The sequence below is a fragment of the Pristiophorus japonicus genome, chromosome 12 (genome assembly GCF_044704955.1).
Source record: "Pristiophorus japonicus isolate sPriJap1 chromosome 12, sPriJap1.hap1, whole genome shotgun sequence".
Lineage (NCBI taxonomy): Eukaryota > Metazoa > Chordata > Chondrichthyes > Pristiophoridae > Pristiophorus > Pristiophorus japonicus.
In genome coordinates, this window is record NC_091988.1 from 95,818,426 (window position 1) to 95,835,107 (window position 16,682).

The 16,682-nt window shown below is 49.7% G+C and overlaps 1 protein-coding gene across 1 annotated transcript in view; it reads left to right on the top strand.

Moving 5' to 3' along the window:
• srgap3 (SLIT-ROBO Rho GTPase activating protein 3) overlaps nucleotides 1–16,682 on the top strand; it is a 296,153-nt gene that overhangs the window by 243,386 nt on the left and 36,085 nt on the right. The window contains exons 12-15 of the mRNA XM_070895763.1: nucleotides 1,136–1,238; nucleotides 9,391–9,451; nucleotides 10,745–10,822; nucleotides 15,277–15,411. Of these exons, the coding sequence (XP_070751864.1) occupies nucleotides 1,136–1,238; nucleotides 9,391–9,451; nucleotides 10,745–10,822; nucleotides 15,277–15,411 (377 nt within the window). The remainder of the gene's footprint in view (nucleotides 1–1,135; nucleotides 1,239–9,390; nucleotides 9,452–10,744; nucleotides 10,823–15,276; nucleotides 15,412–16,682) is intronic.

A 16,682-nucleotide genomic window follows, 5' to 3' on the forward strand; every position in this document is an offset into this window, starting at 1 on the left:
TGCCCCTGATCGCCCCCCCCATGCCCCTGATCGCCCCCCCCGTGCCCCTGATCGCCCCCCCGTGCCCCTGATCGCCCCCCCGTGCCCCTGATCGCCCCCCCGTGCCCCTGATCGCCCCCCCCGTGCCCTTGATCGCCCCCACCCCCGTGCCCCTGATCGCCCCCACCCCCGTGCTCCTGATCGCCCCCCCCGTGCCCCTGATCGCCACCCCCGTGCCCCTGATCGCCCCCCCCCGTGCTCTTGATCGCCCCCACCCCCGTGCCCCTGATCGCCCCCACCCCCGTGCTCCTGATCGCCCCCCCCGTGCTCCTGATCGCCCCCCCCCTCGTGCTCCTGATCCCCCCCCTCGTGCTCCTGATCCCCCCCCTCGTGCCCCTGAACGACCCCCCTCTCGTGCTCCTGAACGACCCCCCTCTTGCTCCTGATCGCCCCCCCTCATGCTCCTGATCGCCCCCCCCGTGCTCCTGATCCTCCCCCCTCGTGCTCCTGATTGCCCCCCCCATGCTCCTGATCGCCCCCTCCATGCTCCTGATCCCCCCCATCCCCTCGTCCCCCTGATCGCCCCCCCCACCTCCCCCCGTGCTCCTGATCCTCGTTCCCCCCCCTTGTTCCTGATCGCGCCCCTTGTGCCCCTGATCGCCTCCCCCCATACCCCTGATCACCCCCACCCCTCGTGCTCCTGATCGCCCCCCACCCCGTGCCCCTGATCGCGCCCCCCCCCCCGTGCTCCTGCCGGAAGGTGTGCTGGTTTGGGGGAGCACAGGAGCTGGCTCGGCTATGATGCCTGCTACAGTTGACTGCCTCGCTGCCAGTTGCTATCTAAGCTCACAGGTGCAGAATGGCCACGTGGGTGAGCTTGCAGAGGGTGCCCGGTACCAATGGGATCCAAAAGGTAGCGGGCGTCAACAGAGCGAAGGAGAGGGAGCGGATAAGTAGCTGGCTTACAGGGCTTCAGTATGCTTGTGTTAAAAATGATGAGCACTGACCTCCAACAAAGTGTTATTTAATGGTGTGTTGTTATAGCTGCTGTTGAACATTGCTTCTGTACTCGGATGATTAACTTTTGTTGCTTCGATCCAAGTTCTTCAAAGTATATTGTTTTCTCTGTGTGTTGATTTTGTTCCATTTCTCTCAGGCCCCCATCGCTTCCCCCTAAGCCACAGAAAATGAGGAAGCCTAGGCCTCGCTCACAGTATAATCATAAATTGTTTAATGGCGATATGGAGACGTTCATACAGGTACTTGGTGGCAGGCGCTGACAGACTGCAAACGCTGACTGGAATGGTGGCTTTCTGTGTCTTTCCAAACCCTTGCTAGTTCTGTCTCGTCTGGGGCTGCGGTGCATCTCTCTTGCTCTTGTTAGGCTGCGGCCTAGTCAGGCTTTGTATCCAGGAAACCACTGGAGTATTAATTGCAGATATTTATCTGTGGCCCAGTCGAGAGTGCTGCGCTGTCCGACCCTGGATAAGTGTTGGCCTCTGAGGGAGGGGTGCTGGAGTGTTATGGTGTGGAGATGAAGGCTGGTTCAATCTCTCCTCATCCATTTCCTAATCCGAGAAGCATCCAGTAGGAAGATGCCAGGATTAGGCTACGAAGGCCATCGCAGGGAGGAGCTCAAAGGAGAGTCGGGGCCGGGCAGTCACTGCCCTTCTCAAAGCTGGCCACAAGAGGCATTGAGGTCAGGCTAGGAGCAGGTCACAGGCCTCAGGCCTCAGGCCTGCCTTCTCAGATGTTGGAATCGGGCCTGGTCTACTGAAGAAATCAGCCCAGTCCCCTCCCCCGTCAATAAAAAGATACATATCACTACAAAATTCTGTCCGATTATTAAAATATTATTAGGCGCCATTTTTCTTCTGCCCACCCAGAACTTGAACTGCCTGATTTTCAAAGGGTCATGTGGCTTCGATGAAGCCAGTCAAGTGGTGGCACAATGAGTATCTGCACCTTCTGATTGAAGTGTCTCGGTTTCGATCTCTGATCTGTGCTGTGCCATAGTTGGCCTCGGAGGACCAAAACTCAACCAGAGTTCCTGCTGCTCATTGCTATCCAATGGATTTTCTCCCACCCCCACCCTCTGCTGGAACACATGGACGCAGTGTGTGGACAGGTTCCCGCTCGGCTGTGATCCTCCCCAGATCGAATAGCCCACTAAAGCTCCCCGCTAGGCTCACGCAGGGAAGAACGGCTACCTAGGCGATGTCCTGGCTCCCGTGGGATCCGACCACGACAAGCTCAGCACCTGCAGCAGAGGGAGGGGAGAAAAGCCAAGGGGTTTTATCTTGTGATCTTGAGTCGGCTGAATATATCCCAATTGGCAGGAGGCAGCACACTGAGAATCGGGTGAAATGCCCACTTTATTATTGGCTGCTGCTTCTCCAATTTTGTCCTCATCCCTCTGGAAGGCATTGAACTCCAGAGTGTGTTTCTTTCCCCCGAGAATCCGGTCTCCCTGATTGCTGCGATCGTGCCTTCCATCAGTCGCCTTCAGTGTTTGAAATTCCCAGCACACCCCTCCCTGTGGTGCCAAACCAGAGTTGACACAGAGTGCAATTTTCTTGCAAAGCCAAACTTTTTTCTTTTTGTATTCAGTTCTCGGGATGGCCAGGCCGACCATCCCTAGTTGCCCTGACAACTAAATGAGCTTGAAAGACCATTTCAGTTGATGTTTTAAGAGTCGACCACGCTGAGTGTGGGGCTGAGTCACATACAGGCCAAAGCGGGTAAGGACAGGTTTCCTTCCCGAAAAGGGAAATGAGTGAACGGGTTGGGGTTTTTTTACGCCAATCTTTATGCTAACTTACAATGCAGCACAAGGAGCATTTGAGGTGTGCACAGCCCCAGACTTGATAAGCTGCCACTGCATTCGAGCCTCTCCTACCTGTCCTGAGGTCTCTATGGGATCGGGCGGGACCTGACTTACTTTTATTCTTTGCTTCATCTGTGTTTTTTTCTTGCTTTGCCGCTGACAGAGGAAGAAGGAATGCCCGCACACGGACTCAGGTATACACCGTAGATCTAGCTTCTGAGGCAAGGGAGTGGGGGGGGGTGTGGCCCCCACATCACTGACGTCACTGGTTGCCCAGGACACCGTTTCTATGGCGCTGTTTTAACCCTGCGAGGATTTGGAAGGTTTGGAGAGTAATGGCTTTTCAGTCAAGCGGTTTTAGTCGCAATAATTTAAAGGACCGGCACCCAGCATCACTCCACAGTGAGTGCGGGAGTGTCCTTCCTCCTCAGGAGCTGAGATGCCCTGGATTCTCCAGGAATTGAAAATTCATGTCCTGGGCACTGCTGCTAGCAACCTGGGAAAAAAATCGCAGGGGCACTAAGGCAAATGATGTTTCTTTCCATTTAATTTAACACTTCTATTTACTGGTTATAAGGGAGTCAAGGGTTATGGGGAGAGGGCAGGGAAGTGGGGTTGAGGCCAAGATCAGATCAGCCAGGATCTTATTGAATGGCAGAACAGGCTCGAGGGGCCAAATGGCCTATTCCTGTTCCTATTCTTATGTGATAAAAATATTGAAGATAGGGACGGGAGAGGTGGAGGCTGATTGACCGGGGAGGGCAATGAAGGTGGAGGTCATGTGATGATGACACTTCCAGCAATACGTCCAACCAAAGTTGTCGACCCTATCAGCAGCTCCTTTCAGAAGGAGAGCTATCTTCGTCAGGAGCCCCTCCTAAGGGAGGAGTCTCTCCATCAGGAAGGGGGTGTGTTGAGATGAGAAGAGGAATAGTTTTAAGGCTGAGGGGAACCCTGCTCTGCGATGACTGCTCTTACCAGTTTGATGTTTATCATCAACGTTGGGCCTCGGTAACATAAAGCTCAGACAGCTGCCCAAGTAACATCACCAGAGCCTGTGTCTTTAAGGGAAAGTGAAGAGCAGAGGAACTAAATGCTCTCGTATCGGGGCTAGTTCGACACAACAATGGATGCTACCAGCTACCTCCAAGTATACACTTTAAAGGGGTCTCGTAGCTGTACTTCGCAAAAGCTTTTTGCTGCTGTTCCTGTTCACACAATGCAGGATTGTAATTTGCATCATGGACATGCCTTTTTGCTGCTTGCACGTGACATCACGAAGCTGCCTCGGTTTAATGAGGAAGCAATGCAGCTCCTCCCATTGCTGCCCTCCACTCTTGAGGCATGGCTGAGACCATAGCGTGGGACCCCACACCCACCCGTGCCTCTCCAGATACAATGTTTACCCACTCTAACCATCCTATGCGTCACCTTAATGTAAGGAACTAAAGGTGGTGAGGAAAAGTGAAGGAAGTTGGGTTGGTGTTCTTCGCAAGAGGAGAGAGCACCTATTAGAAGTTTTCACAATTACGAAGAGGTGTGTCAGTATGGTGAAGGAACACAAATTAGAAATTAGGAGGCGAGGGATAAAGTCAGGCTGCTAAGGTATTCAAAAAGATCATTGGAGTCGTCATTTTAAATGGGGTCAAGAGGTCATTAGGGAGGGGCTTCCCAGAGAGCAGCGGCTTGGAGGGAGAAGGTCACTGCTGGGCTCTGCTCAATTTGGAAGCAACAGGCTTAGTGAGCTAATAAATACCTTGCCCTTTTCTATTTCATTGACTATTATTGAATTGGAATCGAGACAAATGCACAGCAGGTAGGGGAAGGGGAAATCCTGCACTCCTGCAGACTTTAATGTGAGAAGACAGTGTAGATCCTCTCAAATCCCAGATGTAACTTTCTCAAATTCTAATGAGAGTCCCTTAAAGCCTCTTGTCATCCACAGTGGGTTAATAGAATTGGTGAGGACATGAGTTCAAACTGGGAGCTTGGGGTAGGTGTACACTGAGTATGAGCTGGGTGTAGGTGTACATTGTGAGTGTGAGCTGGGTGTGGGTGTACACTGAGTGTGAGCTGGGTGTACATAAACTGAGTGTGAGCTGGGTGTACATACACTGAGTGTGAGCTGGGTGTGGGTGTTTATTAGTTGGACTGAATTGCATTCTTGCTTGTTTTCCTGCCTGTGTCCCATTTTTTTCTGCCCCTTATCTTGTTCCTCGATTTGTTAATGTGTGAAACAAGAGTTTATGTTACGAACAGTCCATCTGAAATTCCGATTGGCATCACCTCCCGTTCTGGGACTGACTGACGCAGTGATGTTGTATTGATAGGTGGGTGTGTGAGTTATGGGTAGGGGACATTTCCTGGGAGACTCCACGGTAAGGTGTCTGAATATTTCAACATGTGTCTGCGATGTGAGGATTCTGGGTTTGCTCCAACCTTGCACAGAATCCTTCATTGTAGAGTAGCATATGGATACAATTGCGAAGGGGAACGATTACTTGATTGAACGGCCACAGAACCTCTAAGGATGAATCCCTTGCTAACCCAGCTGAGACCAGACGTGGAATAAAACCAGGGCTCCTCCGAATTCGGTGACATAATGGGCTGAATTCACCAAATGAACAATCTTTTATTGAAAATTCATCCTCGGAATATGAGCGTTGCTGTCAAGGCCGGCATTTATTGCCCTTGCCTAGTTGCCCTTAGCAGCAGTTTGCCTCAACTGAGTGCCTCACTAAGCCGCTTCAGCGGGCAGTTAAGAGTTGGGTGTGGGACTGGAGTCACATATAGGCCCGACCAGGTAAGGACAGCAGGTTTTCTTCCCGAAAGCACATCAGTGAACCAGTTGTTCATTTTTTTTTTACTGATACCTGGGTCGTGTCACAGCCAAACCCCCCACCACCCAAGCAGGGCTCAATTAGGAGCAGTACCCCACCCAAGCTTATTTCCCCCCTCCCCCCACCCCATTTCATAGCCCCAGCAACACTGATACCAGTTGTAAATGCCTAACCCCAGCTGTGGCCAGCTAACTCAACGCAGATTGGGAGTCAAACTTTACCCTGGGTCATTCAGTGACCCCCAGCGAGGCACAAAGGGCTGAGACCAGTGCAGCGAAAAGCAAACAAGAGAAGCTGCCCCCTGGGCTTTTAGACTGACTAAATCAGCACTATTTACATTTAAATAAAAATGGGACCCGCAGCAAAGGGTGGGGCGGGGCACGTGTAGAAAGGGAGAAAGAGGCACTGGAGATGGAACAGAGGAAACACAACTACATGTCCATCCGACGAACAGGGGAGGGGGATGAACGCCTGTGGTAATTGGCCAGTAGCAAGCATTCTCCGACTGGCCGAGCTGTTCTGAACTGCAGGCAATAATGCCGTTGCCAATGGCAACAGAGGGGAGCTGCTGGAAACGTGTGCATCCAGTCAAACCTGAGCTTCTGGGACAGCAGAAGGCTGATAGGAGACTCGACTGTGAGCTGACATTACTGGAAACAGCATTCATTGGGTGGGTCATAAAGCACCCATCCAAGTATCAAAGCGAATCCCGCGACTCCCCCCCCCCCCCCCCCCCCACCTACCCCCACACACGAGCAGAACGCTCATCAGCTTCTTGCTGCAGCACAGAAACATGAAAGGTTTAAATGGATTTAATTAAACTGATTCATTGTCTGCCTGTTTTTGCTGCGATATCTCCCTTGCTCAAATGTCCGGGGGCTAATTAACATTCATTTGAACTTGTGTTTTGCACATTTTCCTAATTCGAATGCAAATTATGACAGAGATTCAAAGTTATTTTTTTTTGAGAAATATAAACATAACTTATTCCAAGCAAACAAAAATGTTTTCCATTTTAGCCGATTTCCGAGTGAGTCTGCGTGGGGATACAATTCTAAAAAAGCTCTGACAGCCCCGCCTGGCCTCAGGCAAATGGACATTGCTTATCCGTGATGTCCTACAAATACACACACACACACGTTTGCAGCGTGAGTCACTCGGGAATGAACTGGGGCAAGAGCAGAGAAGGTTAAGGGGAGGTTTAATAGAGGTGCTCAAAATTATGAAGGGTTTTGATAGAGTAAATAAGGAGGAACTGTTTCCAGTGGCAGAAGGGTCGGTAACCAGAGGCCCCAGGTTCAAGGGTCGGTAACCAGAGGGCCTAGGTTCAAGGGTCGGGAACCAGAGGGCCCAGGTTCAAGGGTCGGTAACCAGAGGGCCCAGGTTCAAGGGTCGGTAACCAGAGGGCCCAGGTTCAAGGGTCGGTAACCAGAGGGCATAGGTTCAAGGGTCGGTAACCAGAGGGCCCAGGTTCAAGGGTCGGTAACCAGAGGGCCCAGGTTCAAGGGTCGGTAACCAGAGGGCCCAGGTTCAAGGGTCGGTAACCAGAGGGCACAGGTTCAAGGGTCGGTAACCAGTGGGCCCAGGTTCAAGGGTCGGTAACCAGAGGACCCAGGTTCAAGGGTCGGTAACCAGAGGGCATAGGTTCAAGGGTCGGTAACCAGAGGGCCCAGGTTCAAGGGTCGGTAACCAGAGGGCCCAGGTTCAAGGGTCGGTAACCAGAGGGCCCAGGTTCAAGGGTCGGTAACCAGAGGGCCCAGGTTCAAGGGTCGGTAACCAGAGGGCACAGGTTCAAGGGTCGGTAACCAGAGGGCACGGATTCAAGAGTCGGTAACCAGAGGGCACGGGTTCAAGGTAATTGGCAAAAGAACCAGAGGCAAGATGGGAAGAATTTATTTTAAATGCAGAGATTTGTTATAATTTAGAATGCCCTGCCTCAAAGGGTGGTGGAAGCAGATTCAATAATAAAGGGAATTGGATAAATATTTGCAGGGCGATGAGGAAAGAGCAGGGAGTGTAACTAAGTGAATAGCTCTTTCAAAGAGCCGGCACAGGCACGAGGGTCCGAATGGCTTCTTTCTGTGCTGTATGATCCGAAAATTCTAAGAGCCCTGGTCAGATGTCGTACCTTCACCACACTCCGCCCCCACACTGGTATCAGCTAACTCGGGACACGTCGCACTTTGGCAGGGAATATGAGGTGTCTCATAATGATGGTGCATTTAGACTTTTTCTCTTCTTCTCAATGAAACACTTTTCCTGCATAACAACAGTAACTGCATCTCGACAGTAATTTATTGGGAAATGCTTCAGTACGTTCTAAGCATGGGGAAGATCCGATATAAATGTACACTTTTTTTCTTCCTTTTGAAGAAATTACAAACCTTGGAGGCACTGGTTAAATAAAATTTACAGCACAGAAACAGGCATCTGGCCCAACAGGTCCGTGTCGGTGTTTATGCTCCACGCAAACCTCCTCCCTCCCTACTTCATCTCACCCCATCGACATATCCTTCGATTCCTTTCAACCTTATGTGTTTATCTAGTTTCCCCGTAAAGGCATCTACTGTTGGTATACTGGGTGAGACATTATCCTTTCACCTCCAGCACCATGGTTCCAATCCAAGCATAACTGTTGATTGAGCCTCCAGTGTTGCTGGCAGCACAAGTGTGTGTGAAATTAGTCTCCCAGCAGCTCCCAGTGAGCATATGCACACGGCACAAAGCTACTCCGAATTTGCAAATCTCACTTCAAAGGTGTCTGATACGGAAAATTAAAAACCAATCACACATTTCTGAGGATAGGGTGGAGGCATATTGTTAGGACAGTTCAGAGAGACCTGTGGTACATTTATAACCTGTGCTGTGCCTGCCCTGGGAGTGTTTGATGGGACAGTGTAGAGGGAGCTTTACTTTGTATCTAACCCATGCTGTACCTGCCCTGAGAGTGTTTGATGGAACAGTGTAGGGGAAGCTTTACTCTATATCTAACCCGTGCTGTACCTGCCCTGGGAGTGTTTGATGGGGCAGTGTAGAGGGAGCTTTACTCTGTATCTAACCCGTGCTGTAGCTGCCCTGGGAGTGTTTGATGGGACAGTGTAGGGGAAGCTTTACTTTGTATCTAACCCATGCTGTACCTGCCCTGAGACTATTTGATGGGACAGTGTAGGGGGAGCTTTATTCTGTATCTAACCCGTGCTGTACCTGCTCTGGGAGTGTTTGATGGGGCAGTGTAGAGGGAGCTTTACTCTGTATCTAATCCATGCTGTACTTGCCCTGGGAGTGTTTGATGGGGCAGTGTAGAGAGAACACACTGTAGAGGGAGCTTTATTCTGTGATGGGGCAGTGTAGAGAGAACACACTGTAGAGGGAGCTTTATTCTGTATCTAACCCGTGCTGTACCTGCCCTGGGAGTGTTTGATGGGGCGGTGTAGAGAGAACTATGAAGGAAGGATGAGGGGCGGTGGGTGTGGCTGTTGCTATGACTACTCATTTCTGAACCAATCGTTTGTGTGACTGATCGCTGTAGCTTTTTCAGTGTTGTTCTCGGATTAATTTTAATGGCAATGAATTGCCTGAGAGCTAACCTTGGGTTCAGATAACGAGAGGAAAGTTTCAGCGTAAGGGCCCAGCGTGCCTCTGATCTGTGCCGTGCATTCACCTCCCGGTCTGTCCATGGCTGTCTGGGTTCTTGCTCTGCACTCTCCCATTTCCTGACAACTTCTTTCTTATCTTCTGTTTCAGGATTCTGGACAACCCATCCCACTTGTGGTGGAGAGCTGTATTCGATTCATCAATCTCTATGGTAATTCATAGTCATTACTTACAACAGTGTTTCTCTCCCGTCCCCTCCTAGTCCTGAATGGGCTCATTTCTGCTGGGAGTCCCAATCCATGGATCCCCTCCAGTACCTCACCAATTCTTCGTGTGTGAGACCGGCAGTGAGTGTCAGCAGGCTCCTTAACCACAACCAGCCCTGGCTGCCTGAGATCCAGCAACAGTTTGTGTGGCTGAGGGAGATCTGGGGATGGCCACCAGCTTGACATGTGGTTCAGGCTCGCCTGAACCAAACAACAATGTCCATGTGGCTCCAAGTTACCTGGACTTGTCCTCACACATACATAGTGTCCAGCAGAGGCCACTGCATAGTAATCAGGAGCAGGAACCCTGGCTGTCCCAGGCACTGAGGCCAATAGTTGTGTCCCAAATGATGTCCCGGTTGAGACTGGCTAAGTCGCTACAGATGAATCTGCTATTCAGTAGTAATCGGTTGTTCTGTCAAGCTCTCCAGAAATCGTGGTGCCATTGAGCTTACTCCAGATTGGATTCAGAAATGAGGAACATCCACTTCAAATAAATACAAACAGATGAAACGCGTGGGGCGGACAATCGGAGAAATTCAGCACTTTGTGGGGTTTTTGGGGCGGGTCATCAGGGCCGCTACGAACTCTGCCACTTTAGTGGCAAACACTGGGCCACCAGGGAGGGTTTCGGCCAGGCCAGTGGTCTGGCATCCAAAAGGAGGTTCCAGGCTGTCTGTTGGCAGCTGGCCGAACCCACGGCCATAATTGTCGGCCCGACCTGGCAGTCGGCCGACAATAAAAAATAACATGGAGTCGCCGTCAGTGCCACCTCCTCTTTAAGGGCGGCCGCGCTGCCAAGCCACAGAAAGGGCACCGACAGGAAAGGTTGTCGGGGGCACTGACTGACAGTGGGGCAATGTACGAATGGGGCAATTTCCCACGGGGCAATTTCGGAAAGGGGTCACCGTCGGTCGGTAAGGGTCGGTGCGTGCATGAAGTGGTGGGAAAACGGGCAGAGCGGTCCCCTACACGGCCCCAAAACTAGAGAGCGATGTTCAAAATGGCAGCCCCTCCACGGCAACTCAGCGGCCAGTCCTCACCAGCTCATGGCTGGCACTTTCAGGCCTTATAGAGAGGGGCAATTTTGGCCCCCTTGGGTCATGCTATAAAAGTGTTGCTGTGCACAGTTGATAAGATTGATTTAATACAACGTCCCGCTGGGCTGATTGGGCCGAGCAGCAGCACTTTTGGATTTCGTAGTCAACAATTTGTTTAAATGTCTGTTGCATTTTTAGGTTTACAACAACAGGGTATTTTCCGAGTTCCTGGCTCTCAGAGTGAAGTCAATGACATCAAGAACGCCTTTGAGAGAGGTTAGTTTGGGAGAACCAAGGTGCTGTTGCCTTTCATGTCGTTAAAGCTTTTCTGCACCGGCAATCTCGATACACCACTGATTCTGTGTTATAACATTTAAGTAAATATACGTGAAGAATATATGTCTTTGCTAATGATATTTATTCGAATGATTCACTGCAGCTCATGTTTGCCTGAGGGTTACATTGGGTCTAGTAACGTCTCGTGTGGCTAGGGTTACATTGTCTCTGCAAGATCCTACAAATCCCCTGGGAGGACAGACGCACCAACGTTAGCGTCCTCGACCAGGCCAACATCCCCAGCATTGAAGCACTGACCACACTTGATCAGCTCCGCTGGGCAGGCCACATTGTTCGCATGCCAGACACGAGACTCCTAAAGCAAGCGCTCTACTCGGAAATCCTTCATGGCAAACGAGCCAAAGGTAGGAAGAGGAAACATTACAGGGACACCCTCAAAGCCTCCCTGATGAAGTGCAACATCCCCACTGATACCTGGGAGTCCCTGGCCAAAGACTGCCCTAAGTGGAGGAAGTGCATTCGGGAGGGCGCTGAGCACCTCGAGTCTTATCGTCGAGAGCATGCAGAAATCAAGCGCAGGCAGCGGAAAGAGCGTGCGGCAAACCAGACTCCCCACCGACCCCTTCCCTCAACGACTATCTGTCCCACCTGTGATAGGGACAGTGGTTCTCGTATTGGACTGTTCAACCACCAATGGACTCATTTTTAGAGTGGAAGCTAGTCTTCCTCGATTCCGAGGAACTGCCTATGATAATGATGGGTGTAGTAATGTTTTGTGTGGCTAGGGTTCCAAATCCCAGACCTCCCAGATTTTCTGGGAATCTCCAGGAATTGAGGATCATCTCCCGGACACTAACCCGAGCAACCCAGGAAAAGAATCATAGGGAAGCAGAGTTTGCACTTGGGGATTTGGACTTTATGTTCCAGACTGGCGTGTCCCTGCATATTTCATGGCGTCCATCTTTATCTGTAATGAAGGAGCAGGTCACCATCAGTCTCCGAAACGCCTTTTCAAAGCGAAGGTGCGGGATCGCATGCTGCCCAGTCAAAGTGAAATCCCAACTCTGTGAATGACCAGGGCACCGACCAGACTTTGCAGGTTGCTTCTGCTCCTGGTCGGTGCAGCTGACAAGGGCAGGTGGGGCAAATACACTGCATTTACTGGGCCTCACTGAATGGGGAAAAATAGCATATCGGAGGACGTTTCACAGCGAGCTCCAATCAACGGACTTGATCCATTTCAGCAAGTAAATCAATGCATGAAATGTCTTCTATTTATACCACCACAAATAAACATGCTCGCAATCTAATTTGTGAAGTAGTTCCGACAGTTTATGGATTTATAGAATTAGCGAGTTGCAGCATTACTTGCATTAAAGCCAGAACCATTTATAAAATGTTATTGTGGAAATAATTATGTTTGGCAATTGCCTAACTGTACACTGTTCTAATTGTATTGATACTATTGTTGACTTTCAGCATAAATGATCAGCACTAAATATACAAACTTAAAATATAAATTTTTAAAAATAATATAATTATTTCATTCTGTCCATGACTATAGGACCCGAGGGCACAAATCAGCATTTTTTTTTTCCTAATCTCTTTCCCCCCCCCCCCCCACCCCCCCTTGAGGACACTGCCTCTTGCTGGGTCTGGTTCTGTGGGTACAATGAACTACAGGTGACCCAACTTTCACTGACCAATCATCAAGTGACCGTGGCCATGTGATCAATCACGTGATCGAGCCACCAGAAATACGTCCAACCACAGTTGGCGACCTGGTGTGTGTGACTCAGCGTTACCTTGGGTCCAGTGCCGATTCGTGTGTGGCTCAGGTTTATTCCTCTTGTGGCTCCTGGTTACTTGGAGCCTACCAATGCTCATGTGGGCATATCCTGGGCCGGTAACACACACGTGGCTCAGGGGTTACTCTGTGCCTCTCAGGTTTTCTCTCATTCTCACTCTCTCCCGCTTCCTCTCTGTTTCAGTCGCTCTTTCAGTTTTTGGACCAACAATTGCGGTCGGAAGTTTCCCGCGGACGCAAGCCTCCGTCCGACCACCGAATACGATCCGTACCCTCCCACAGTCGCTGCGCACACGGAGACTTCCGGTTTGAACCGGCAGAGTCCTGGGCAGCGCATGACGTCACGCCGCCCAGGAACACTGCACGCACAAAGCCTGTGACTACGTTCAGAAAATAGTCCCGCCCACAAGACCTGTCATTTAAAGTTAATTTGAATAGGCCGCGCCCCCGATTGTTTTAACTCCACAGTCTTGTTGTACGGAGCTGCTATTACTATGAATGGGAATGCCACCCAAAACAAAGAAAACACTTTACATGAATAAAAAAAAGCCTCACTTATTTAAAATTAATAGAAATTGAATTAAATGTTTTAGAAAAAATATATTTTTTTTTGAAATTTTTAAAAATATATTTTAATAGTGCTAAAAATAAACTTACCTTAATGGACAGTGTTTTTAATATAAAAATTATTCATAAAATGTATTTATTTTAATCTTATAAAACTCTTACGCTAGTAAAACCAGGCCTTACACCTGCTTTTGCCAGGCGTAAGAGTTTTAAGGACATTCACTGGGTAGGAGGTGGGCAAATAGCCCAACTCTCCAATCGGGTAGACCCTTTACTTTCGCATTCATACGATCTGTCAAAAGAAATATTGGCAGATCGCAAGTGCCAGGTTTAGGCGCATGCCGGAACTTGCGGGACCTCTTCGGGTATCGGCGCACATCGTACACACCCGGAGAGGCCCCAATTTATGGCCCATTATCTCTCTCAGTTTTTCTCATTCTGTGTCTCTCTCCATTTCTGTGTCTCTGTTTTTGTGTGTTTCTCCCTCTGTCTCGGTCTTTCTCACTGTCTCAAAGCCACAATTTTAACCGAACCCATCCAGGTGAGAATGAGATGGGGTTGGGTCGGAAGCTCAATTTATACCCGCCCAATTCACTTCAGCGGACTTCAATGTTCTCGCTGGACAGGTTAGGCTAAAATCGGACCTTCAGTTTTTCTCTTTCTCTGTCTCCGTGTCTCTCTCTCTCTGTCTTTGGGCTGTATATCTAATTGTAATCAAGATAGAGGTGGAACAGTGGCAGAAGCCTGGCAGTTTAATCAGGCCCCAGAATAATGCAGACACAGCGGGTGTTGGTGGTACGTCGAGAGCTTCTGTTTCACTGACACGGCAACAGTTTTGCAAGCAAAGCTTCACATACGGTACATTAACTGACATCGAGGGAGATCGCACATCTTAATAGAGTTTTAATGAGTGTTTGATTTTGTTAGTAAATTAGTTTTAGACAAACTGTACAATTACCCACTCACCTAGAATAAAGCCCTTGGGTATTTGAGTGAAAAGAAAAGTGAAATAAGCACTTGCCCTGCCGAGATCTCCTGTATTAACCCATTGTCAGGTGGCCGGACCAGGGAACTGCCAGTCTCCCTGGGTGTACTGGTTTTATTTGTTCTCCACTCACATACCGCGACATTAAAACAGTAATGAATCTACTCAAATACCAGACGTGACTTAATTACTGGAATATTAACACTAAACTACTGATCCCGGTCCACCTTTTCTCAAAACCCAAGATTGCGTTACCCAGTCAGCACTTCCTGATTGATCTTGACTATTTTACTCTTGATCCTTGCTGATGTCCTGTGCTGTGGGCCTTGGCCTTAGTAAAGGCTACTGTTGGGAGGGTGGATTTTAACTGGGAGCGGGTTTCAGGCGCTGGTGGTGGGGGAAGTGGGATGAGGGCAAGGCGAACATCAACTCAGTGCTACATCATCGGCTTGAGGCGGGGCTGTTTTAACTCCCGGACCTCACTAGCATCCCATCCTGCTGGCCCACTACAACTCTTTTTGTAGAACCAATAATCAAATGCCCCCTGGTCAAAGGGGGGGTCACATTCCAAAAACTTTCAATCAAGTGCCCCCTTGTTTTTTTTTTGAGGGCACCAAAATCACAAATTATACAAGTGCCCCCTGGCTAAAAGTGGGGCGGGGGCACTAAAACCGACAAACTTAAACAAATTAAACTTTAGACATGTGGTGCAAATTAAAATTTGGTTGCCGGGGATGATGATGCACTCCAGTTCCTCCAGCACCCCGGCCCACTACAGGCCGGAACGGACAGAAAGAGGCCGCTGACCATCCTCTGGCAGGTCAAAATCATGGGGGCCGGAGGCTACCCACAGGCAGCGGGGTAAATTGCGAGAGAGAGAGAAGGGAAATTGAGCTTGTTTCGACGTGGTAGCTCGGAGTAACCGAGGCCCAGATTTTCCTTCTGGGGCCCAGAACAGTACTCGATAATCTTCTCCTCCAGAAGTATCTCCTCCAGGAGGTGAAAGGGTCAAGGCCCAGTGGTCAGGTCTTGTTGAACCTTGTGTTAATACCAATCCTTTCCTTTACAAACCAGGTGAGGACCCCCTGGTGGACGATCACAACGAGCATGATATCAACTCGGTAGCCGGGGTCCTGAAGCTGTACTTCCGAGGCCTGGAAAACCCGCTCTTCCCTAAGGAGAGGTTCCTGGATTTAATCTGCTCCATTAGTAAGTACGCTCAGCGACAATAGCACCGCGATATGCAGAAAGAGGGCTCGACTCTTAACGAAGGGCATACACCCCACCCCTGCAGTAGTTAACATCAGTGAACTCAGCACAAACCAGGGTTGAAGTTCACTGTCAGACAGGGTGGTACATTTACCCAGATGAGCCCTGGGGCACTTACGATCCAGTTTTTCTGTGCGCAGACAGCTGCCTGAAACTGGCAACAAATTCAGGAGTTTCGACACAGAGCGGCCACAGACTTAAAGTAATTGGCAAAAGAACCAGAGGTGAGGTGAGATTTTTTTTTGATACTTCGCATTATGATCTGGAATGCACTGCCTGAAGGGGTGGTGGAAGCAGATTCAATAATAATTTTCAAAAGGGAAATGGATATATATTTGGAAAAAGAATCATTTGCAGGGCTAGGGGGAAGGAGCCAGTTTTTTTTTTATTCGTTCACAGGATGTGGGTGTTGCTGGCAAGGCCAGCATTTATTGCCCACCCCGAGAATTGCCCCTGAGATGGTGGTGGTGAGCCTTGAATACAATGAGTGGCTCACTAGGCCATTTCAGAGGGCAGTTAAGAGTCAACCACGTTGCAGTTAAGAGTCAACCACGTTGCTGTGGGTCTGGAGTCACATGTAGGCCCAGACCGGGTAAGGACGGCAAATTTCCTTCCCTAAAGGACATTGTGAATCAGATGGGTTTTTACAACAATCCGGTAGTTTCATGGCTACAAATTACTGATACTAGCCTTTTATTCCAGATTTATTGAATTAATTGAATTTAAATTCCCCAGCTGCCACGGTGGGATTTGAACTCCTGTCTCAGTATCATTAGTCCAGGCCTGTGGATTATTAGTCCAGTAGCATAACCACTATGCTACCGTTCCCTATGGAGCAGGACTAATGGGATAGCTCTTTCAAAGAGCCGGCGCAGGACAATAGGCCTGAACGTCCTGAATGTGCTGTAAAATTCTTTGATTCTCGAAGACTGATCAGCATCTGGCCGAGAAAGTGAGCATAATCTTTCAGTGCTGTTCCTCATCAGAACTGCAGCCATCGGGCTTTTGAGCAGCGGTGTCCGAGCGGTGTGGGCAAGGCTACCGACACCATTTGAGGCCGTTAATGTCAGGCGACGGCAGTGGCAATCGACCCCAATATATGGCCCGAGGCAGCTGCTCCTCATCTTTGCTGACCAGCAGGACCAGCGTTCCATCTCAATTATTTTGGGGGTGCACGGCCCCTTTAGCGGCCCCATCAAATTTCTGCACAT